The 26,777-nt window shown below is 39.7% G+C and overlaps 2 protein-coding genes across 2 annotated transcripts in view; one reads left to right on the top strand and one right to left on the bottom strand.

Annotated features, from left to right (window-relative positions):
* rsh (Rap GTPase activating protein radish) overlaps nt 1-26,777 on the top strand; it is a 666,322-nt gene that overhangs the window by 363,472 nt on the left and 276,073 nt on the right. The gene's annotated exons all lie outside the window — the stretch shown is intronic.
* Nucleotides 7,958-8,984, bottom strand: LOC145980569 (uncharacterized). Its single transcript, XM_083113603.1, has 2 exons — nt 8,877-8,984; nt 7,958-8,134 (listed from the first exon to the last, which is right to left on the bottom strand). The coding sequence occupies exons 1-2, from the start codon at nt 8,982-8,984 to the stop codon at nt 7,958-7,960; spliced, it is 285 nt and encodes a 94-aa protein (XP_082969729.1).

Here is a 26,777-nt window from a genome sequence, read left to right as displayed (position 1 = left end):
TTTCCTTGTTTTTATACAAATTTGGCTAGCGTGGCGGAGTGGTTATAACATCGCACTACGACGTCCCGGGTTCGAATTCCGGCCTAGATGTTTGTGCGTGTCCATATATCAATATCGTCATGTCATAACTCATCCCCATTTTCGCAAATTAGCCAAAAGTGGCACAAAAAGGGAAGTAAAATAAATCAGATTGATCAATCAACAAATTTGGCTTAAGTACACGCAAACTAGATCATAAATATATGCTGTTATATTTATATCTTATACCATCTTTTTTTAGTATTCATGTAATAATAAAAACGCAATATTAATAAATTTCCATATTTTTTTTATTATAAGTTAATTGTTTTAATTTAAACATTATTACTTTTATTTCTGGGACACTTCTTTCAGATCTCCCCCCAAATTTATTTCTAGGTACGTGACTGGTCAGAACGCAAGGTTATCCGCGCGTGGTGCGATAAGGGAGACCTCTGGGGGATAAAGATGAAAACGTTCATGAGAACATCTCCGAAGTATGCAACCTGCATATCCCTATTCCAGCGGATCCACTGAACAGTGGCGATCCATTAATTTATATATCAGCGACAAGGAACAGGATGAAAATCTCCCGATAACGTCCTGAAGTTAGACTCCACTAATGGTCATGCCGAACCTGTCTTTCGTATTGATCAACCTGTCGCAGAGTTCGGAAACTAAGGTCATTATTTAGTAGGCACGTTCACGAGATGCTAATAGGAAAGGATGGAGATGGGTGACCTATGGGGTACAACTTTCCTTGTGTGGAAAATTGCTCTTGAGCGACTGAGTATACGTAGATAGCAGTGGCGTATACTGAGACCAAGATATGGGCTAACTCACTATGTCCTGTGGTTTACCAACTCCTAAGATATCAGGTTGCCAACTCATAAGAAATCAGGTTGCCAACTCACAAGAAATCAGGTTGCCAACTCGTAAGAAATCAGGTTGCCAACTCGTAAGAAATCAGGTTGCCAACTCGTAAGAAATCAGGTTGCCAACTCGTAAGAAATCAGGTTGCCAACTCGTAAGAAATCAGGTTGCCAACTCGTAAGAAATCAGGTTGCCAACTCGTAAGAAATCAGGTTGCCAACTCGTAAGAAATCAGGTTGCCAACTCGTAAGAAATCAGGTTGCCAACTCGTAGGAAATCAGGTTGCCAACTCGTAGGAAATCAGGTTGCCAACTCGTAGGAAATCAGGTTGCCAACTCGTAGGAAATCAGGTTGCCAACTCGTAGGAAATCAGGTCGCCAACTCGTAGGAAATCCGGTTGCCAACTCGTAGGAAATCCGGTTGCCAACTCGTAGGAAATCCGGTTGCCAACTCGTAGGAATTCAGGTTGCCAACTCGTACGAAATCAGGTTGCCAACTCGTACGAAATCAGGTTGCCAACTCATACGAAATCAGGTTGCCAACTTGTAAGAAATCAGGTTGCCAACTCCAGAATCACCTTCATTATTACATAATTATATTTACAATTTCTGATAGATTTTCCCTATGCATTTTATTCTTTAGACTTCAGGCTTCGCGGATGGCCTAGCTAGCCCAGAATATACGCTCCTGGTAGATAGAGGATTCAATAGCACGAGTCATCAAGTACAACATTATCGAAAGCTTTAGACACATCGTTTCTTGGTAGGGTACTTCACTACTAATTCACTCCTTTTCTGTTAAAAAGAAAACTGCTTTCGGAAGCAACTCAGGCCGATGTGAAGCAATGCAGTGTTTCTCAGTAGTTGGGTCGCGGCTCTGTACAGGGTCGTGACTTCATTTATGTCGGGCAGCGAGAAGTTATCCAAAATGTTGTCAACAAATCTAGGGATAACAGAACTATTACTCATTTCTGATTGACTGAGTACAATATTATCTGCCATCAAGATAGCGGGAAAATTACTGTTGTTCTTTTGCAACCTTGTAGAAGAGTTGATTGGTGTTTTAAGTCCCTTTTGTGCACTGTAAGGTTAATCGGGACTGGAACTACAGTTTAAAGTAGGATCCGAGCAACTAAGTGCCTCCACCGGGTATCGAACCCTGGACCTCTTCATTACAAGGCAACGACGCTACCACTGCGTCATCTGGGAGGCCCCTTGTAGAAGAAAGAGAGAAGTAAGTTTGTAAGGGCGCAAAGAGCAACAGTAAGTTGTGTAATAATAAGTAATATTCCGAACACTTGTACACCGAACGGCAAAAGAAACAGTAGGCACATTGTCCACCACCATTTTCATTCAGTCTGTATTACACACTGTGATGACAATGAATTGAAATAATGACGTCAATAAACAGAGAACAATCTCTGCTTCGAACCAACATAGTTTCATTCCTTAAAGCAACATAGGATGTACAATAAGAAAGTAATCAAAATAGCGGTGGACAATTTACCTACCATTTTCTTTGCCGTTGACTGTATCAGGTATCAAAGTATAGTTAGGCCGTGTCTGAAAGGTGCAAGACCCATAGAAATCACATAACATTTTCAAATGTTCGTACACTACATTTCCACACATTAGAAGAACTATAACCAACAACTTGCTGGCCCATAACGTATATCTATCTACCTGTGTCGCTAGCTTTCTACCTCCGTGATTATAAACAAATGAACAACGAGTGCGGAAACCACGTGAGCTAGTCACCAACCATCTGCACTGCGAGCTGTGCTTCTGTTCTTGACGCTTTCGAACTGTACTAGGTGACGTCACTTCCAGCAAGACCATACTTCAAGTCTATACTTTGTACCTTTCGTACAGAGCCTTAGTCTAATGCAATTCAAATGCTGGATAAATGAAGCGAACATTTCATCGTTATGGAACCTGATAGATGCAAATTATAAAGAAAAGGTAACCAAGTTTATAGTCTGTGTGGGTTACCATGACTACAAGACTTTGTTATATGGATGGATGAACATGGAGTAAATGTATATATCCATCCATCCATATAACAAAGTCTTGTAGTCATGGTAACCCACATAGACTATAAACTTGGTTACCTTTTCTTTATAATTTGCATTTATCAGAACCCAGTATTGTTCTCATGTTCTTACAAAACTTACTGTTGCTCCTTTTCAGCGGTGCACAACTTGCTGTTGTTCTCTTGCACCGTTACAGAACTTGGGCATCCACTGAGGCGCGTCAACACCCCTCCACCATCTCTGCATCTGCACCACGGACTGCCACACTTCGTATCGGGATACCACAGCTGAGAATGCTAATGCAGTGTCAGACATCAGATCACTATGGCTACTCTTGTCACCGGAGGAGAAAGAACAAATTCGCAATTAAATTCTACCACTTGAAAGATCACGATACATTTCGTTTCATTCAAATTCAGTGCCATTTTCAAAAATTATAAGTATGTTTAATGGGGAGTTACTTTCCAGCCACCCTGCAAATTTGCACAACCAAGTCTGTTTTTGCAGAACTGTGTTGGTTCATATTACTTCACAAAAACTGACTGTGGGACTGCCACTGTTTGCAGCACCTTTTCACTAATTGCTGATATTTGGGTCGAGCGAGCCAAGGAAGCAAATGTCAGTCAGAAGGGGGAGATTTGTGGGGCTGGGAGGGGCCGACCCCATTGTTTCCTCAGATTGAATTCCCGGCGCTCGAATCCAGAAGCTATCATCAGCAGTTTGCACAGCTTCCGTTCCCCCAAAGACAAATGAAGTCAACCAAGGAGGAAAAAAAAACAAGCCTCTCTCTCTCTCTATTGAAAAAAATCGACTGTCTTCTGTTTTCCGTGACGTGGTAACCGAGACGATTTGGTTAATGAAAGGCTACGGTTCTCATCCCCCCCCCCACAATTCCCCTTCCTCTGCGAAAACGACGTTCAACTGTCTCGCAAGGTGAGTTTCGATCGCTCGCTGTCTGTCTTCTGTTTGTCGTTCCACGGACGTAACTCGAATGCAGTTTAAGCTTTCCACAGAAAAGCTAAATTCGATTTGTAAAGGGGGTGCGGATAGGTTGGAGTCGGCGATATTCTAGCGTCACTTCTCTGTATTATGTGTTTTATATCTTTCACGGGATAGAAGATATTAAATAAACAATAGAACTCTTTTTCCTTTGATGTCGATTTTATGTGTGTTTTTCTTGCTTCGACAAACATGGCAGTTGAGAGAAATACAGTGAAATATCGATTGTACGTTACTGGTATCGCTTTGAGTGGATTGGGCGAGGAGCAAGGGCGGCGAGAGAGGAGATACAGTGGGGACCATGCCCAATTAAGATTTCTACCTTATATAAAATAAAATAAATATTCCTATCTATGTTCTCGACCAGTTACTTCAAGTATTCAAGATGGTAAAAATATATAAAACGTACCACATGTTGCGGTAATAACCGACTTGAGTTGGGATGTGACTGGTATTTTAAGAGAACTGCTTTCCTTAATTCTGGTTCTACCAGATGAAAAACACGGTACATCGATTTCGAATATTTATAACAGTAAATGCTAATACATAATGGTATTCAGAAACATAATTACACTGTCTGATACATCGTAGATAGATTATTTGTCCCATATAGGTGTGTTTCACCTACGTTACAAACTGTTGCATTGTGAGATCGAGCAGCCATGATTAAGGCCAATTCTTGTAAGCATACGGAATTCAATCGGGCGGGCGCGAGATTTGACCCTTGATTACGATGGTACATTGTGCAGATTGGTTGTTTAACAGAAACTCACGTTTATCCTCGAACTTTCCGAGAAAGAACAGAAGGTGCCCTTCACGTCACGGAACTCGATGATTATTAATAGAATACTGGTGAGAATAAATTGTGCTAACATTAATGAACAAAACAAACATTACAGACTGTGGAGTTAACATTTCCTCTCATGTAAGTTCATATAGTTATCTTTCTCTGTGACTTTTAGGACAAATGGGTCAAGCTGGTGTGTTTAATCATACTTGCAAGTAGTGTTTCTTTGTTTTTGTTTGGTAGAAAAGTGCTGATACTTCCTGTACATTTGACGATAAAAATGATAACATTCAACGTTAAATTTATCTTGATAATTTTACGTTTGTACTTGAATATTTACATTTCATTCCTTAACACAAACTGTTATTAATTTTTAGCCGATTCATGAGAAAAGGTGCCGATAGTAGGCTTTGCTTACTGTCAGAAAAAAAAGCACTGCTTGATTAAAACGTATTAATGATACATCAACGTATCCCAAATTGATTGATTGATTTGGTTTATTTTACTTCGCTTTTCTGCCAGTTTTGGCTAATCGTGAAGACAAGGCTGAGTGATGATATGATGAAATTGATTAAGGACACTCACAAAGAAAACTCATGCCCAGGCCGGGATTCGAACCCGGTACCCCTGGCATCGTGCCGCGCTGTGTTAACCACTCCGCCACGGAGGACGGCATATCAGAAATTGTTAAAGCAAGGAGTGAAATTACTGTTTTTGAGCAACTCAACATTTTAAGTTACAGTGCTTGAACAAAACTTAAAGGGAAACAGAGACGATAATGGCAGATCCTTGAAAATAATAGTAAATCTGTTCTGGATGTAAATATTTCAAGCAGAATCCGAACCACTAATAAATGCGAAAACGAATTGATTCCAGGTAGCTGGGTCAAGTAATTAAGCACACGTTAACTAGAGTTGGTCAAAGGTTTAGGCCCCTTTTCATTTCGTTATCGTCCAGTTCATATGGATCTACAAGTACACCGCAAAACTTCGCCTTTTTTCCATATCTTTCTGTGTCAACTGCGCAAAGAGCTTGAACACGAAAAATTCCAGATGGCACAACATTGTCATTAATTGTATGCAATGTTACCGAAATTTTGCACAGTATTAACAACAAACGTACAGTTGGCACAGGTGTAAAGGCTCAATTACATTTGGCGAGTTTACTAGCTACTCGCCGGCGAGTAAACTCGTCCGCGAGTGAGCGTGTGACAACTAGCGCAGCGAGTGTGTATTACACAAATCTAGTAAAAACTCGCTACCCGCTCTAGAGGTTTCGACAGAGATTTGACCTTGTGTTCCAGTTGTTTCTGTGTTTTGAATAGTTTAGTAAAATGAAGTGGAACAGCAACAATATTGTTGAATTTTTTAAAAAATTATGAACAATATCCTGTGTTATGGAACATCAAACACAGCGACTATTGCAATGTAAAATTAAAAGACGAAGTTTTCCAAAAAATGTACGAACAGCTTGAAAGCGAGAACTTACTCCAAGGCATGGACGAAAAGGAGCTGAAGGCCAAAATTAAAAATTTAAAAGATGTCTATAGACAAGAACTAGGTAAAATGGAAAATAGCATAAAAAGTGGTTGTGGAACAAAAGAAATATATTCACCAAAACTAGTGTGGTTCAACTCTGCTAGCTTTTTTCAGGAAGTTTTATTTACAAGACACAGCCAATCAAATTTGGTAAGTGAATTTATTGAGGATCTACAGCGTGTCCCGCTTATACGTATAATAAAAGAAAAAATCATAACTTCTAAACAAACTGTCAGAATAATGTGATTGTAGTTTCATTTTAAAGAATGACTCAGAAAACATTTTTAGCAACACAATCAGTGATAGATGCGCATGCGCAGTAGTCAGAATGTCTTGAAAACTGATATTATCAGTTTATCAGTCACCATTCATCATGTGGTCGCCACAAGAAAAGGTGTTTTATGTTTTAACGTTGTCTGAAGTGAAGTCTGTGACACTTGTGCAGAGACGATTTCGTGTACGTCATGGTTTAGGTGCTAAAGAAGTAGTTCCATCGTACATTTCAATAAAGAAATGGCAAAAACAGCTACGCAAAACCGGTTCATTTCTCAAATCTCGTTAGAGACTTCCTGGACGAGCATTTCAATGGAAAATGGATAGGAAGAGGTTCGAATTTTATTGAATGGACCCCACGGTCACCAGACCTCACTGTGTGTGATTTTTTTGTTGTGGGGGTGTGTTAAGGACAAAATTTACTGTACACTGGTTAGAGATTTGCAAGACTTTCGTGAAAGAATTGTTGTTGCAGTAAGCAACATTACCCCGCACATGCTTCAAAACGTTTGGCTTGAGGCTGATAACCGTTTTGACATTTACCGTGCCACTAACGGTTCACATGTGGAAGTGCGCTAGTTTTCTTGATTTGTGAAAAAAAATTCTGAGTTGTTACATGTTTGTACAAAGTTTGAACAAAAAATATTGGTAAATAAAATGGTTGTGATTTTTTCTATTATTTTACGTATAAGCGGGACACGCTGTATATTATTACAGTTTTCAGTAATAGATTATTTAAAGGTACCTATAATAATAGGTAGGTACAGTAGTACGCTATAACATCGTATAATATTAGTTTGTAATTCTGTTTGATATTTATATAATACAATTGACATATCACTTTCTGTTACATAACTATACCCACTTTTTGCCACTGCCAAGGCAAAGGATTTTCTTCTGTAAAATATGTAGCGTATGACCTTCGTACTTCCTCTGCAGCACGTTTATAGTTGTTGCTGCCTAGATGATTAGCAGATGCTAGATTATTCACATGTTCCCTCCACTCTCCAGGAATAGTATTCCCGGTATTCAAATCATCTCTATCAACTGACTGTGGAGATAGATGGGTGGTTGGACTAGTTTTTCGCAGCCAGTTGTGAAGAGTACACGCTGCACAAATGACTTTGTATGTGGTTTCAATTCAATTGGTCTGGAACATATTCTAAAACGCCATATCAGTATGCCAAAGGCACTATTCGGGAGCGAGAAAGCCGATAGTTAATTATTTTTTCACAATTAATAAGGCCAGTTTTGCTGTATGGTTTCATTAAGTTTGTTCTTAAAGGAAATGCATCATCCCCAATGATAACGGAATTTTCAGGAATCCCAAGGGTGTTGTTTTGCATGGCAATGTTCAAAGTACAGTCTCCAAATATTGCACTGTCACTAGCTCGTCCCTTTCCTCCAATGTCGACGTACGTAAAGCAGTAGTCAGCATCAACCATTGCGAACAATACTGTGTGTCTTTTTGTAATTAAAATACGTTGAACCCGAACCAGGAGGTATTTTAATCATGACATGTTTACCATCGATCGCCCCACAACATTTTGCAAAATTACAACGAAGGAAGAATCTATTCTGGATTTGTTTCCATTCGTCAGTTGTAGCGGGTACCTGAAAAGCGAAATTCAGTTAGTACATCCTCAGAGAACGATCTGCCATTCCTTAACACACTGCCTAGTTTTTTTTTCCAACATCTATGTGAACGCTACATATCGTAACTGATATACCTAATTTGCAACCTCATTTTTTAGTATCTCTCCAATCTAACTCCAGAAAACGGGCCTAATGAAGTGGAAAAGTCCGAATTAGCAGAAGGCGAAAGTTCAGCCGGAAGATCTAACAACATGTCGCCTTCCAAATCACCTGGGGAAATGCCCGACCCTGTGGCCGACTCATCCCCATCTTCGCAAATTAGCCAAGAGGCACAAAACGCGAAGTAAAATAAACTAAATCAATCAATCAATGAATCACCTGGGGAAATGAGACCAGCCATCTTGTTGCAACAGAAAATACAACAGTGCATCACTCGTTCCAAGCTGTTTTGTTTGGAACCTGTGCATTCAGCTTATCCCCATTACACAGACCAATTGCATGTTGATGTGGCTTCCCATCCTACAGTTTCAAGTTGCATCACTACACCTTCTACCCCTTCTGTGAATGACGATTATGATGTTTTAAGCCAAGCAATTATAATAGCTTTGGAGAAAATCAGAAACAATTTCTATATCTTTTAATATGTATTTACTACGTTTCTAATAAAAGGTTTATTTAGTGTTACATATATATTTAGTTCCACCTACCTCAATCATTGTCTTCAGGGCCTGAGAAATCGCTGTGAGCACTTCGGGCACACTCTGAGAACTTCAGGAACTCGAAACAGATATTCTAGAGACTTGAAAGAATCACCAGTAGCTAAATAACGTAGTGTTATTTCTAGTTTTGTGGCAGTCGGAATCGCCATTCTCATTTTGGTATCTTGTTTCCTGATCCGTTCATCAATCATCTCTAGTCAATCATCAAACTGAGCCCCGTCCATTCTCAAAATATTTCGGTAGGCTAAAGGATCTTCGTCGCTCAACGCCTTCAATAAAGTATTAAATGCAGCATGTTTTTCCCGTCTTGCTACCCACTGCTTGACCCACACTTTTCTAGTTTTCCTTCTTTTCCTTTTTCAACCTCCAGGCGTAAGAAAAGATCAACAACAACAATTCCCGCACGTATTACTTCTTCCGACATTTCGGCCGCAACTACACATAGAGCGATTTTACTAGTGCGATATATTACACACAGCGAGTTTACTAGCCAGACGGTAAAATATCAAGCGAGTAGTGAGAAAAGTAGCCCAGTCTTCAACTTCACTCGCTGGAGCAAAGTGAGCGACGAGTTAACTAGCCAACGTTGTTATATTGAGCGAGTTTTATAGCAACGAGTAGATTCGCAAGCTAGTAGCGAGTAAACTTCCCTAGTCTCATTGAGGCTAAACGAACGCTAAGTGCAAAGAGAATGGATCCCATTCTCCTACGTGGTGGGCATTTCCTTGCAGACGACAAACAACTCGAATTCTGACGTCACATGAAACCCACCTATAGTAGGAGGCGCGGACATAGCGAGTTGCACGGCCGAGCTCACTCAAGCAAGTCAGTCTTTTCGCAGCGGATTGTTTCACTTCTCGAACATACTCCCCCCGGTTGAATGCACATAATTCAACTAATCTCTGTCTTTACCTATGGGGAGGAGCACAATTTTACCAACACTTCTTCTAAAAGCGCCATGTTTCGTTTTCACTGTTACTACACGCACTATACTGCAGGAGGCCTTAGAAAGATCCTTTCGCGGGTTAACAGCAGACGTCGCTCGCACACTATTGCCGATACTCTCGTTACGTCTGCTCCTCAGCCGAACAAACAGGCCGAGGTAGCAAGATGCAGAGGTCACTCACCCTTCCAAAAGGGTTTAGCGAGCTAGCTGTGGCAACCAGGCTCGCTCATTCGCGGACCTGATTGGTTCTCGCACCCCCCATATTGTCGTCTGCTGCAAGCCCGCGAAGCGATCTTTTTAAGGCCTCATGGAGTATAGTCACATCGTTCCCAGGATGTACCGCTTCCACCTTAGCTAGATTCCACTGTAGTAGGGGTAAGTCGTCTTCCTTCAGCAGTACAATTATCCCTGGAGTTAAGTTCCTGGTGGAGGATGTCCACTTCTGGCGTTGTTAAAGGGAATGTCGATATTCTTTGTTCCACTGCTTCAAAATGAATCTTCTCATCTTCTGTATCAGCTGGTATCTGCTGAGTCTATTGTCAGGTATGAGGGTAAGGTCAGGTTCTGGGAAGGTTGTTATGGGTCTGCCAATGAGAAAATGCCCTGGAGTTAATATCTGGTAATCTGATTTGTCGGGTAAAACGCAAAGTGGTCGTGAGTTTATTATGGGTTTAATCTGGCAAGGTAAAGTACTGGAACCCATAGCTTTCGAGGTCGCTGAATAGTGACACTCCCAATGCCGTTTAATTTATTTATTCTTGCTCCTGGGGGTGAAACTAAAAATGTTGTTCATAATCAAGTTTTGAGTTAAATTAATATTATAGTGAATTTATAAAATATTTTACTTTATAATTTGTATTCTGTACTTATACTTTAAAATACCTGTAAATAAAATTAGTTACATTTTCCACTATAGTTAGAATTTATTATTTTCCTGTCTAATAGAAGATTGGGATAATTAAATACCCGGGCAACGCCTATGTAATAAGCTATTCAACCAAGTAGCCAGATATTTTGGCGCCCTAGGTAGGATATGCTTTGCTCCCCCTCCCGCATGCATACAAAGCACCAACATTTTATGTGCGTCCTTCGGTATTTTCTTCCTATGCCATGGCTTGTGATATTTACATTATACAATGTTGAAATGAGGAAACAGAAGTCCATTAATAATAAGATAGGTTTATTTAAATATTTATAGTTTGCATTTCTGATTAAGAAAAAGTTTAACATATTTCAGAATATTTCAGTTATGTTTTAGAGTCAGAAGAACATCTTTAAAAACATATATTATACTACTTTGGGGCACAGAAAATTGAAGTAGTGTACGTGGGTCGTTCAATATATAAGTTTCCGTATGCTGTAAAGGAAAATATTTTTAAGATACATTAGAAAACTATACATACATGTGTAGGAGTATCCTTCCTCACTTCTCCACATAATCCCCATAGAGATTCAGGCATTTGTCCCACCGTTGCACCAATTTGTTCATACCCTTTGCAAGAAAATCAGGACTCTGGCTATTGAGCACTATTCTCACATTCCGCTTCACTTCTTCATCTGTTTCGTAACCTTGCAATTCAGACTTTAATACCGGAAAAAGATGGAAATCACTCGGCGCTAAATCGGGGCTGTATGGAGGGTGGGGCAGCCGTTCCCACCCCAATTCTTCAATTTTGTGTTGTGTTTGCACTGCTGAGTGGGGGCGAGTGTTATCGTCAAGAAGAATGACACCAGCTGACAGGAGACCTGGTCGCTTATGTCGAATTGCGTTTTTCAGTTTATCCAATGTTTGACAATAACGGTCAGCGTTAATTGTTCTTCTTCGTTCCAAAAAGTCCATAAGCAGAACGCCCTTAGCATCCATGCTTCTGAACTCCTTATGACGCGAGCCCGCGTTTTCCGAACAAGCATTTACTTTTCGTACTTGAGCGCATGCGCCTTCACGTCTGATAACGAATCGATTGTTGTTCCTTGTAGACGAAGGATGGCGCTTGTCAACCATGTGATTCTTTTTAAAGGCATTGCTTTATACAATATTTTATAGCACAGGGAAACTTATATATTGAACGTCCCTAGCATTACCAGAATATAAGCTTACAAGTAAAAGAAAGAAATAGCTTCAGAATAATAATTAAAATAAATGATATTTTCGAAGTTCAGTTTGTACTGAGTTGAAAACTAACTAACTCTCTAGACTTCTTAAATCCGAAGGTTCATGGCTGCGCAACACAGGCCTTCTATCTGTTCCTATCCTGAGCAAGATCTATCCACTTTTTTCCATCCCTACCGATTCCCTTTAGGCCCATCTCAACGTTATCGCTCTATCTTCATCTTGGCCTACCTACAGGTCTCTTTACCATCAGGTTTCCCAACAAGAATCTTGTAAACTCCTCTCCTCTCCCATTCCTACCGCATGGTCTGCCCACCACATAAGTCTTCTTGATGTAATCGTTCTAATCCCGAGGGCGCAATGGTAGCGTCGTCGCCTTGTAATCAAGGGGTCCCGGTTCGATAACCGGTGGGGGCACATAGTGGTTCGGGTTCCACTTTAAACTGTAGGTCCAATCCCAATTAGCCTTACTGTGCATAAAGTGGACTGAAAACACCAAATCAACCAACTTAATCATTCTAATAATACAAATTATGTAGTCCGAAATTATTTAACCTTCTCCACTCACCTGTCTCCTCATCCCTTTTAGGCCCAAATATTTTCCTAAGGATCATTTTTTTCAAATACTCTCAATTTATTTTCCTCTTCCAATGTAAGCGACCAAGTTTTGCATTCACATAATACTACAGGGAAAATTACTGTTTTGTATATTTCAACTTTTAGTTTCTTAGATATTAAACGAGAAGACAAAAGTTTATGAAGAGAAATGTAACATGCATTTCCAGAATGAAGCCAGCGTTTTATGTCCTCGTTAATATCTCAGTTGAAAAGAAAATGTTAATTTAAAATTATTCAACTGCTTTTTTTTAAGTTAAACCAAGTCCACTTTATGCGCAGTAAGGCTAATCGGGACTGGACCTACAGTTTAAAGTAGGATTCGAAACAATATGTGCCTCCAACGGGTATCGAACCCGGGACGGTAGCACTGCGCCATCAGGGAAGCCACTTATTCAACTCTGCTTGAAAAAATAACATCGTTTCCAACTATGTACATTATTTTAAATAAAATTTACAAAATATTTGTAAAATCCGGCATATCTCAGAAAGGAAAATAATTAGAACATAACTTCCCTTGCCGCGGTGGCTCAGTCGGTAACGCGTCTGACTACCATGCTAAAGGTCCCGGGTTCGATCCCCGGCCGGTTCAAATCCGGGAACTTTTCTAACGATGGAAGCGGCCCCGGAGCCCACACAGCGTCGAATACGTTATGGACCTGGGGGAAACCCTGGGGGGTAAAGGCGGTCAGGAGCGTGACGCTGATAACATCACCCCCACTCACGACCGGATCAAGAAAGTGTGGGGCGTTACCCCCACACCCACTATACGCCTTCATGGCGTGGTGCTATGCACAGGGGAGCACTTACACTTACTTACTTCCCTTGCTTTGGATGAAGCAAAATCGTCGAAGAGAGGGTCAAAGGTCGAGGAACACTTTGTATGTTTTTCTTCTCCTCTAAGGGTCTCCCCGGTGGCGCAGTGGTAGCGTCGTCGCCTTGTAATCAAGGGGTCCCGTTTTCGATACCCGGTGGAGGCACATAGTGGTTCGGATCCCACTTTAAACTGTAGTTTCAGTCCCGATTAGCTTTTATGTGCATAAAGTGAACTTAAAACACCAAATCAATCAATCAAATCCTTCTGCCAAGTGCAAATTTCTCTGTCGCATATTCTGACTTCGTTGTCTTTTAAAAGAAAAGCTTTGAAAAGCGCCCTCTACGTCTGGCGCCCAAGAATTCAGTCCTTATAGTCTACCCCTCGCTACGGGCCTGCCTTGAAGTGAAACGCAGTGAAATTTGTTCCCGAATTGAACACAAGTGACGGAGCAGAACAAAGAAAGAAAACTTTAAAAAAGTTACCCTTTTACCCTTTTACCCTGTTTCGACTGTAGGGACCATGGAGAGTAACTTTGGAAAACTGAAAAGAAGAAGAAGAAAAAGGGCAACACTTGGAAAGTTGGAAAGCCCTTATGAAGTTAGAGAAGATGTCTAAGGACTTGGTGCACGGTTTTCAGAAGAGGAAAATATGGCATGAGGAAAGAAAAGTAGCAATGCTTTCGAGAATACTAATGGATTCTAAATGAGGTTTAGCTGGAATTCACTCCCATCGAAAGACACTCACTCTGAAGGCTTATGTGCAAATTGTGATTGTTCTCACATGCCTGAGAACGTGAGCTGTTTAATGATGTATAAAGTAGTAAGACATTTTGATTATTTCAGGGTTTATTTTCAAATCATTTCTTATCTGTCCAGAGCTAAAGGTCTTTTCTACTCTTACTGCGGCCGATCCTAATGCTGACAAGAGAAGTGGGGAACGGGGAAGCGACCAATCCAGCACGATAAGAAACTCAGCAGCCAGTAGAACGAGGTTCCCGTAGTACTTTTTCCCCCCGCATCATGTGTGTCGGCGCCACTGCTGCTGTCTGGTTGGTCTGCGGCGTAATCCCCGCTCCCCACTTCCTTTGCCAGAACTAGGACCGGCCGCCGTAAGAGTAGAAATATACCTTACAGTACCAGGTGGGTCGAGGCCTGGGGCATACAATCAATGATGAATTGAGGTGGTGGATAATACCCCCAGAAAATAGAAACGCCTCTCCCCCCGAAAATTTCAATAAATTGGCAGAGCATTCAGAAAATTCGCGATTAAAATTATGCGATATGCCATCTGGTGAGATTTTCAGGAACCACTCCACGTAGGACACTTCGTTTCGCTTCGCAAAGCATGGGTAACATGCGAAAAAGTAGCGTCTACTGTTCAGTTTTTTGCTCTAAATCGTTTTGTGGTTCAGAACAAGTGAAAAGCTTACATGTGTTTTCGACCCCGTGGAATCAACAAAATGAAATGTTTAAAGAAATCAGGGAAAACAACTGATTGACAAGATTGGCATAACTGAAATGCGGCAAGGAAATTACGAAGAATGCACGAGTCTGTTCAATTTATTTTCCGAAATAATATTTCGGAAAGATGATTTTATTGCCATGACAGTAAATTTTAAATTGTTCTTTATGAATATAACTTTTTTTTCGAGAACAATGTATTATGCATGAAATTTGGAACAGATGCAAGTCAATTAAGTGCGGAGATTAAGATAGTATCAGAATAAATTAATGTCCGAAATCATAAAGGTAAGTCAGAGAAACATAATTGACATGCTAATGTTGCTGAATCATTATGTCAGTCAATTTTCAGTGAAGACTGAAGCTAGCCTCAATTAACTTGTTGTTATTGTTATTATCATTACCCGGTGTTGTTATCAAAACCAGCCTGCCTCTTTGGGGAAAAAACTGCAACGGCATGTTTACATTTATTTCCAGCCCAAGCTATATTTTCAAGTCATTTCTGATAGCCCGAGTTAGGCAGTTACAACCGAGGTGCAGTGCAGATGAAACAGCACTGCTTTGATGAACCAGTGCGTATACAGTAATTTCGTCCGCATTTTCCGTGTTATTTTTATTATCATAATTAAATGCTTCGCTCTCAGCACAGCTTCACCTTCGTTATAGTTCCTGGAATTCACATCGCATTCGCAATATTTAAATATAACGCGTAATTTAAATGTTTATTCCATACCAGCAATGATAACACGCTTCTATTGCGTACTACTACTGAATGTAAACAAATATCTATCCTACGTAGAGCGGCCATACTGGAAGCGACACTAGCGCTCAGGTGCTAAGAATGTGCCAACACTTTGACACTCTTTAATTCACTTTAACGTGCTTTTTCTGGCTTTTACGTAAATAATAACCACTGTTTCGGTCCTGTTTATAATTAAACTAATGAACAAATTTAATTAGCGCCGTTTTGATAACTGCTAATTAGTAATATGTAATAAAATGCCATTTCATTGAAACTCGGTGGACATGTATAGACCGGCATTGTTGGCGTTAATGTAAGATTCTATTGTTGTAACAAATTTCAAATTCTGACAGCTATTTTAACGGTTTGTCAGTCAACAGTTTGCTGGTATTGCCATTCTTCTGTTCTGCAGTCTTATCGAAATTTACACTTAATTTAACTACGTATGAAAGGTAATGAACAATTTTAAAATATTAGCATTGTTGTTATTCGTATTATAATTAAATGCTTGTGATACACGGAGACATATAACTACTGTGCGAATTAAGCCTTTGCTTTGGGATGGGGATGCCACTCAGTGGCGTAATTATGATTTCATTTCGGAGGTTAGATTTTTTGAGGGTATGCAAATTTGTATTTGTTACCAGCCACAAAAATAAAATACGGGGATATAAACATCCTTGGTAGGGATATAAATAATTTTTTTGCTGGGGATAAAATTCATTGTGTGGGTGGGGAATTTCCTTCATGCCCCCCGTTAATTCGCAAACTATTTGTAACCAAATGTTTTCAGAAGTTTCAAACAGTCATGGATTTTTGTTCCTTTGTTTGAACTTCACCTGTCCTATATGATCCCAAAACTGTATTTTCCCTATCAAAGTGACAATAACATTCTCTATAATAATTCCCATTTGTTTACTTTTCATTGCATTTTGACGCTGTAGTGAATTTACACTGTTGCATATGAAATAATATTTTCACCTAATGATAATTCGGCCGCGGTGGCTCAGTCGGTAACGCGTCTGACTACCATGCTAAAGGTCCCGGGTTCGATCCCCGGCCGGTTCAAATCCGGGAACTTTTCTAACGTTGGAAGCGGCCCCGGCGCCCACCCAGCGTACCTGGAGGAAACCCTGGGGGGTAAAGGCGGTCAGGGGCGTGGTGCTGATCACATCACCCCCACTCACGACCGGATCAAGACAGTGTGGTGCGTTACCCCCGCACCCCCTATACGCCTTCATGGCGTGGTGCTAAGCACAGGAGAACACACTTTCTTTATGATTTGATTCTATAATTAAATGAATGTTTCATGTTAACTATTTTTGATTGAAACATTTAAACACGACTCAGGAAATGTCAGTAATTTTATGTTTTTATGTATGTCAAAATATGATCATATTGATTGCGTAATTTGAAGCACCAGCGGACTATAAACTCGTAATAAACAATACACAAATAATTAGTTTTATGCGCCGCGGCGTCCCCTGAAGGTGCGCGGCCTCTGGCAAGTGCCCACGTTGCCCCTCCCTAGGGCCGTGTCTGTAAATTCGGCAAGTCACGAAAAACCTGTAATTACAGGCTAGAAAATGCACAACTTTTTTGTGCTGCAAAGGGTCGTGGACCCAGCTGTTATAGAAGAACACTTTCAGCACATTTCCCCGATAGCGTAGTGGTAACCTCGTCACTTTGTAGTTAAGAGGTCCCGGCTACGATACCCAGAGAAGGCACAGAGTGGTTGATTTATTGATTTAGGTTATTTTACGTCGCTTTTCTGCAAATCGTGACTATGGAGATGAATGATGATGCGATGAGATTGAAGAAGGGACAATCACAAACACGTATGACAAGGACAGAACACAGGCCCAGACGCCAAAACCTCGTTAGTCTGCAAAACGGAGTCCAGGTTCGTGCTACATGGACGAGATGTTAACATTTGCAGAGAAGGATTCGACTTTAAACTCTAGGTCCGTTCCGATCAATCCTTGTAGAAAATAACTCAACTCGGTGTTTTTCTTATCGACACGATTGACCCAAGAGGTAGCAAAGTCACGTAATAGAACTAAAACGAGAGGAAAAAAATCATAGTATTTTAAACATTATGTCAGTCAGTCAGGCCACAGTGGTCAGTCGGTGCCCTAACTTGTAATTCCTATTCTGATACTCAATAAGCGTAAGTGTTCACCTACTTATATAATTTCTGATCGATAATATTGACTTAAAAATGACTTAATATACCTTAATAAATCTTTTCCTGCTCCCCCCAAAATAGGCAATAGTTAGGCTTCAAAGTTCAATGAACTAACCGATATCTAACTAAGCACTGTAATGGTTAGGCTGGAGAGTTCAAAGAACTAATCGATCTCTAACTAGGTGGCTACTCTTCTAACAATGACTTACACATTGACGTTTCGTGACTTTTGGTGTGTTGTAGTTTCGTTGCCTTGGCTCTTTGATTTACAACTTTCATTGGTGTTGTATGGTTGTCTGTTTTATTTAACCTGTAGCAGTCTTCCATTGTCACTTACCCAAGTGTGTATATAATTATAATTGAATATGTATATATATAATATTATATAATGATTTTCAGTTCTATAGATAGATTAGTGTAGTAGAGTCACTTGGGACAAAACGCCCAACTTTTTTTGGCGGTTTATAGCTTCGCTAAATGAAGGAGTATCGCAATGAAAAGGATGTCAATTGAAAGCTACATGTTTTGTTATTATTACCTATAAGTTTTATTATTGTAAGTCTTATAGCAAAAGAACCATAGAAAAATAAACAGATGAACGTGAATTTTGGCAAATCACCCCGTGTTCAGTGTAAAATGCCCATCCATCAAGGGTAAAATGCCCAATACAAGAAACAATTGTTGTAATACTTGACATGACATATTTAAAGGAAAATAATACACAGCATTAACTGAACATTATTAACGTTTGTTTCGTAAACAGAACATCATTTGTACAGACAAGCATAGCGTTTCTAACAACATTTATTTTGAATTTACCATAGCCTCTGTTACTGTTTACATTTGGACACATGGGCGTGAATTTGGTACATATTTCATGCATCCACATACTACAACGATTTCACTGGATCCAGTCAGACTGTGGTCCTTTCTTATCATAATATTGCCCATGGGCATATTTTACTTAACTTCTGTGGGCATATCACCCCACAGCTACAAGCAGAAAATTGAATCACTGGGTTGGCAACTCTGAGCACCATGCGGCAGTTTCACTCTGCAGATATGTTTCCCTCACACTTGATCTTTACACCAAATATAATTCAGTTTCTTTCTCTCTTGGGAATATTATTGCACACTGTTAATACAGCAACGTCCAAAAAATTATTACCTCACAAATTGTCTTCTTACCTCATGAAATTAACCCTGAATGGCTTCAGATTCTCCTCACAAGCTCTAAACCTGCTGCCTCGTTTCACCACGGAGGTCGCTTTCAAACAAGAGTCGCAGAGTTGCCATAACATTAACGTTGCGCGAGATACTAGGGGGTGGGCATTTAACCCCAATGGGCATATTCCCCCGAGTGACTATATACACTTTATAATATGGAACTGGTAAGGAATTATTCCTGAATATTCCTTTTTAAAAAATGTATATTCTGGAATGTTATGTCCACAAGTTAAAAGCCCATTTTTTGCTGTGATTATTACAGAATTATTAACGCCATCTATGAGGGAGAAAATCAACCACATCTTTTATAATCTCTGCTCTCAAAAGTTTCGTTCACTAATTTCAGAAAACGAACTGGCAACAGTGCACTTAAGCATCTTACTCCCCCTTCTCAAGATTTTTCAGTCCGGTTAACGTAGCAAATGCTACACCGTTATTACGCAAATGCGTGACGTAATTCACGGAGACGGTTCCCTACAAAGCATTGCGCATTCTGTGCAAGGATTAATTTTGCTTTTAGCGCTAACAAACCGGCCTGGATGCTTAATAACGCTTCGTTCCACAAAGACAGATTAGTCAAGCACATTGTCTGCTCGTGGAACAGACAGGGAAAGAAGAAAAGGAAGGCTACGTGGGGCAAATGTTGCCAGGTAGTGCTGACGAAAAGCCCTGTGAGTATTTTCATGGTTGATTGAGTTGCTATTGTATAGAACGTTAAGAATTAAGAGTTTAAGTATGCAATGTTAAGGGTTTTGCTTTTATTGACCGTATTTCAAGCAATACATAAGGAAAGTGTATCTATAAACACTGTGGATATAAAGATAAATAAATTTCCATTAACGCATGAACCTTACTAGAATTCTTTGTAGTGGCTTAGGTCGTTGATGTAAAAGATTGAATAATATTAAAGTAATAGTAAAATAACAATCATTACTATTATTTTGAACTAATTTAAGCAATTTTTTGATTGTTGGCAGAATCTTCTACTCAACGAGTAATTATCCAGCAGAAATGTTTTTGAGTTTTGATAAACTTCTTACGTCAGGTGCTGGAATAATCATACGAGTACTATGTCACACTTCATAAGGTTAGAAAGCACAGAGCACAACAAAATTAAAACGTTAATTCCTATCTTTTGATCGCTTCTCAGGGTGATGAAACGTAAAACGTAATCAGGCTCCCTACACTCTAAGCCTGTTGTAATATACATTTTATGAATATAGGATTCCTATTTATCGTTTGGTCTTCTTTTAACAGCATTTTTTAAAAATATTTTCGTTTTCTTCCTGTTGCGCATATTCTTCGATATAGCATGACACTGAAATGATTTTTTTTCTAACATTATTATTTATTATTTTTTTTTAATTTTTAATTTGTTGTCTCTTCAATTTTTTTCGTAGTAATTTAGTATAATTTTTCACCATCTTCTTCTGCTCTCTTCTTATTGTTAATATTTTTAATCTCTTCCTTGTGTTTTCCTTAATTGCTCTCTTTTCATATTGAAATTCCTCATGGCTAGTCTTATTTAGTATTTTAATATTTATTGGATCTATTGCTCTAATTTTCCTCTATCCCTCTGTTATTGATTCTATCCCACTTTCTTGTCATTAATTGTTTCTATTACATTGATTTTTATTGTATGTTTACTGATTTCAACAAAAGGTGTAATTCCGTCATCCTATTGTTATTTGGCATCTTCGAATTATTTTCTAAAATTACAATCTAAAAGGTTACACTCTGAATCATATCCTTCATTTTTTTTATATTTTACTATCATTAGTCATTATTTTTCTTCTCCTTGTATTTTATTATATTCATCATCTATTTTTATATTTTTGGACTAATAGTCATTATACTAATAGATCCTAATAATATTAATAATTTTGTAAAACCTATTCTCCTCTCTCGAATATATTCAGGTTTTTCACTAGTAATATTTCCAGTATTAGATGCTAATTTTGCTTTCATTTTCTTTGAATTATTGGAATTTTATGAGCAATATTTGGTTAATTATTTCTTCCAATGCTAATTTGAGTTGTATTGGGAAAATATCGTACAGTTTGTATACAAGCTATTCGATTGATTTATTTCGTTTAATTGACTTTTCCTTTCTTCCATGTTTGGATAACTGCGAAGATGAGGATGAATGATGATGTGAATTTGATGAAGGGATACTCAAAGAACACCCATGCTCAGACCGGGATTCGAATCCGGTGTAGGAGGTATTCTTACATTGTTTATTGTTTAGTCTTTTTTCTTCCTTTGTTGAAGGCGAATATTTAAAAGCCATTGTTATGAATAAAATCCATAGCAGATTTCGCAATTACGGCACAATGAAAAGGATTTGGAACATTCTAGGAACCACAATAGCTTGACTTTCCTTGTTGCGGGATATAATACGAGGCGTATTCGGAAAGTAAGTACCGAAAGGGCGTAAAAAATAAAGTAAAATAGTTTCGTATCTTTTTTTATTTTCATTGAATTCTACAGACCTTAAACTACTTTTCTACGCAGTTTCCACCATTGTTCAAGCATTTATCGTAGCATGGCACTAGTGTTCCCGCCTGTGACGAAAGCCATCCATATACTGCTGCTTCGACGTCGTCATCCTCGTCGAAACTCTGACCAGCAAATGAAGAAAGAGATGGTAGTCACTTGGTGTCAAGTCAGGGCTGTTGGCGGATGCACACATTGTTTCCAGTCGAATGACGTTATGAAATTTTGAGTTTGTTGGGCCGTATGCGGACGAGCATTGTCGTGAAGCAACACAATGCCTTCGCTAAGCATTCCGCGTCTTTTGTTTTGAATTGCACGACGCAGCCGGATTAATGTGTCACAACAGGTATCTTTGTTGGGGGTCTGTCCTCTAGGCAAGAATTCAACCATTCTTGCATTGAGAAAACAAATCACAGACCGGACTTCACTGTCGGCGGGCCGATTGATTTTTTAACATATCAAACCTTCAGAAAACTACGAAGAAAATGCATGACCTGCTCCCACGCGTGCCTGTGGCTAACTAACGGATGAAGGACGTCAGCGAGAACTCACATGGTCGCGACTGCAGCGCTACAGCGGCAATATTTGCAAACGGTACTTACTTTACGAATACGCCTCGTACTTCGTACATTTATATGTCCTTATTGTCGTACACAATACTGGATAAAGTATTTGACGACCTGGGACTAAAACATGATATTTGTGTGTGGTGGAAAACAGGAGAGAGAGAGAGAGAGAGGGGAAGATTTGTAATGTTTTGGATGTCGCAGGTTTGGACACAGGAAACGATCATGACAAAACCACAAAGTGACCTTTCTCATAATTATGCCCGAAGCATTCATGGAAATGACAAATTTATTGCATTTTACAAACGAAAATACGCAATAGCAGGAACCTGATAGCGGTATTCGAGTCAGAGGCCATATGGCATGCATCGATGTGAAAGTGTAGTACACGCAAGGGCTCCCGCAAAGGGGGGGGGGGGGGCAGAGTAAGATTTCACAACTTGGCCTTCAATCATATGAAGTTAAATTTTACCATTTATTATTATTATTATTCATATAAAATTGAAGTTGAATTGAAAAAATAAATACTTTAGCATTTTTGAAAAGTTCACATTTGATTGAGTGATTGTTTGTTGATTTAAGTCCACATTATGCACAGAAAGGCTAATCTGGACTGGATCTACAGTTTAAAGTGGTATCCAAATCACTATGTGCCTCGACCGGGTATCGAAGCCGGAGACGACGACGTTACCACTACGCCATCAGGTAGGCCCAGTTCATACTTGAGTCCACTATTTCAATAGAAACTGGATTTCTCTTGCTTCCATTCCATAAGCATCTATGTATTGTCTATAAATACTTCTTTTTTTTCTTTTTTTTTAACTTTTCCACGATGCACAGAGATTTCTTAATATGGCCTCCTTTACGCGCCAAAAGGTACTTTAGAAAAAGCGATTCAAAATGATGTTTCTCATGTTAAAATCTCCACTTTCAGGATCCCAATCAGTCAAGAAAGTCCAAAGGATCGTATTTCAAAGTGATTAATTCTTGATATTTTCTCAATTGCAAGTGTCTGAAATTTCTTGGAATTAACAGTTTTATTCCAGAATAGCAAAAACAATCGCTTGAGATGGAACTTGTGCATAGAATACGAGATTTTCACCGCCTCAAGAAATTTTGAAAATTTCCCGATCTAAAGTCCGCCCGGCCAAAGAATGAACTTGAGGAGACCCAGACTTTCCGCCTCCAGTTCAAGGGGGGGAAAAGCGGTGTTGCTACCAGTTGCTACGCGCCTGATTTTTGTCCAGTCGTGTACGTCACCTCTTCCTGTCAACAAGCTCCCTTCGCTAGCAATCCAGGGAGAGGCAGGGAATCCGAGACCCATTCGCTTGCTACGTGGCGGCAACCATTGGGCTTCGCCGTGCTTAACCTTGTTGAGGGCGCCACCTGTTTCGCAAACGACTCGAAACGAATAATTTGGCAACGCAGAATACCACGAGAATTTCCCCTCACCACGGCAACTGGTCAAAGCCGATTGGTTTAGCGGTTCACGTGACCCTTCTTGGCTTTAGACAGAAAAGACAAAAATAAAATTTTCAAGTCCATACTTTGGCCGGAACCATTGTAGTTTGGAAATAGCTATTTTATCACTCCTGAACGTCGGGATTATAAAATGTTCCTGTCCAATTCCGTCCCTCACATCCCTACTTACGGGAGTTAACATGATTCTCATTTTTCTGGTAAAAATGTTCTCTTCTTATTTTGATGAACATACCAGTTAATTGCTGTAACTTGCAGCCTGTAAATCACGGAAAATAGTATTATTTGTAATAAAATGTAACTACAATTTCGACTTTCGAATTAAGTGAACTCTTTCTAGAAATCTCAGGGGGCAAGTTCCGCCTCTGGCCCCTCTTTGTGGGCGGCTCTTCAGTACACGAATGTATGCTGTCATCCTTTGTCCATTTTCCTATTTTCACAAATCTTTCTATACTACATTTTTTGATCTTAGAAAGCGAAATTCCTATGGGTATTTATACATCTCTGGCGCTGAAATTTGATTATAATACATTTACACACACAGGGTGGTTCAAAAAGGACTTTACAAATTTGTAAATGTATAAATATTTATCCGGAAAAGTTACAGAACTGGTTGTGGTGTCATTTTGTAAGGAAATACATCACGTTTTAGCTAAAGGAAAGCTATTTCAGTTCAATGTTGGTCCCATTGGATGCAATTACTAATAGGGAAAATAATTAATTGTGTTTTCTTCATGACAATGATATTTCGGTTTCAGATGCAAGCGTTCTCTCAACACACGCCAAATGGTCGCACGTGAAATCGCGGATGCACAAGATGGTTGACTTTGTAGGACTAAGAACAAAGCATTACCTCAGTTGCATCGGAAATACGCGGACGTCCTGGGGATTTGTCATGCCGAACAGAACAACCAGTCTCAACAAAACACTTGGGTATGGAAGTTCCGTGGTCGCAGACTTCATTTCTTCAAACCAAACTACACAGCGAGCGAGCTCTTGACCTGTGAAAGGAGCCATTTTTAATGGAAGTGCTGCTGGCGCTTGCCGTGGCGGAATTCGGTACTATTCCACAACGCTAGTGAAACTTGATGTATTTCCTTACAAAATGACACCACAACCAACGTTCACGAATAAATTTTAATGCGCTTATAAATTTGTAGAGTCCTTTCTGGACCACCCTGTAGTTCAGGAGGGGGCTAATTACGATATGGTGACCAGTGTAACTGATGTAAATTCAGGGGTGTGAGCTAAAATTACCATAACCGCGAGATATATCGAAAGTCAAAATCTGATATAACCAGTGTTGGTGTTTCAAAAATTCCAGTAACGTGTTTTATAGGATTTTCCTCGAAAGTATGAAAAAAATTAACAACCACAGAAAAAAATCTTCCTAAAATACCATCCTGGATATAAAACCAGAACGAAATCGATTAAAGATGGCGTATTTTTAATCTATTTTAAAACCTCTCGCGGGTGGATGCGCAGCGGACTTATCTGACATATTGGACGTTTTCTAAGCTCGCTCTAGGATCCATACAGTTAAACCTCGTTAATCCTGACCCGATAAGCCGGACTTCGCTTAATCCGGACAGGCAAAAGGAAAAAAAGGCAGAATGCAACGTTTTAAATGTGGCTAGAAGTCAACAATCGCATTGTATATACAGTATTGCTTTACATTTGACTGTACTGTATAGTGTATTATGCCCTTTAAATACACATACTGAACGTGTTTTGTTGATATAAACGGAGTTTTAATGCACTTTCTACTGTTCTTTTAGGTTATTTCAGTTAATCCGGATTTTCGTTAAACCGCTCAATTTATCCCCCCCCCCTTTTTAGTCCGGATTAACGATGTTTTACTTTATTTCGAAAATAAGGAACTTGAAAACTTCTCTTGCACTATAATAATAACAAAAACTGTTCAATATTATGACTGCTTTGGAGGAGTGTGGAAGTCAAGATAGATTTGTGACTACACTAAGCGCCATGTACACTGTCTCGGGAATCTATGGAGCAAGACCGCACATAACGATAGAGAAGGAGAGAAAGCGAGTGGACGGAGGAAAGGAGTGCGCGCTGTTGCAAAGACTTAGCTGCAACCGCGTTTTCCCCTCCATGCACTCACTTACCCTCTCACGCGTTCATTAGTAGAGCCCTCTCCAGTCACTACTTGCGCCGATATTTGTTTTCCTTCGTATCCACTTTGATCGAAATTCGTCAATACGTTTCAAGATGGAGGACAAGTTACCGCATTTCCCTATGCTGTGAGTGTTACAAATTCAGTAAATTGGCAGATATTGAGCTGTTTATTATGGCAGGCAGATATCTATACCCTGTCTCACTTAACTCTGGAACAAGGCCGCGTATAGCGGCAACGGAGGAGAGGAGGTTCCGGGTAGGCAGAGCGATGCAATACAAGCTACTGGGAAAGCTGGCAACTGCAGTCGCTTGCCCTCCCTCCACGCAATCCCGTTCCTCTCACGTGTTCATTGGTGGAGCCGTTTTGCGTTCGCCTGCTCCAGAGATAACTGCGACAGAGTGTAGCACCATTGATAAACATGCGTCAACATATCGGACTTTGAAGCTGTAGTAAGCAACCTTTGAAACATACGCTCGTCGTAGTTCATGTGCGGAAGAAATATCTATCAGAGCATCTACATGTAAAGCCATCATGCATTGTTAGACTGATGACTACGAACTGGGCAAATTTGCTGCAATTTTGAGCATTAATTTGTCTCAGAGTTGTTATAGAGTCTTTGTGGCTTTACATTCCATCCATTTGAACACTTCATTGTTCAAAATTAACTTCATAAGATAGATACGTACATTGGAATCATAGATGCCAACTTTAGGGAACTCACTGTCCCTTTAAAAGGCTTATGGGGCAGAGAACATCACACTCGAATATCCATCCTCAATCAAGTTTGTGTTCTAAACGGATAAAAAGTAATATATGTTGAAAACACTCAACAGATACTTTAGTGCCCATGGTAAAATGGTAGAGAAAAAATTGGATTTTTGAAGATTGCATCGCCTTGACACGCCAGATCTAGCGCTTTAAATATTCGATTGAATTTAGGATTCAGACACGCAGAATTGGCATTCTTGTTCCACACTCCAAAGCGTCATTATGCTACATAGTACAGGGTGGGCCATATTTGATGGGACACATTTCAAATGCATATGTGGAGCATGTAGGAAGCAACATTTATTACCAAATATATGGAAAACACTGCCAAAGGACGGGAGTTTTGCACTGTGTTCAGTGTTTGAAGATTACATCCCTGAGATGGACA

This window comes from Lepisma saccharinum, chromosome 28 (assembly GCF_977018435.1).
Source record: "Lepisma saccharinum chromosome 28, izLepSacc3.1, whole genome shotgun sequence".
Taxonomy (NCBI): domain Eukaryota; kingdom Metazoa; phylum Arthropoda; class Insecta; order Zygentoma; family Lepismatidae; genus Lepisma; species Lepisma saccharinum.
This window is presented reverse-complemented; position numbering and strand designations above follow the sequence as displayed.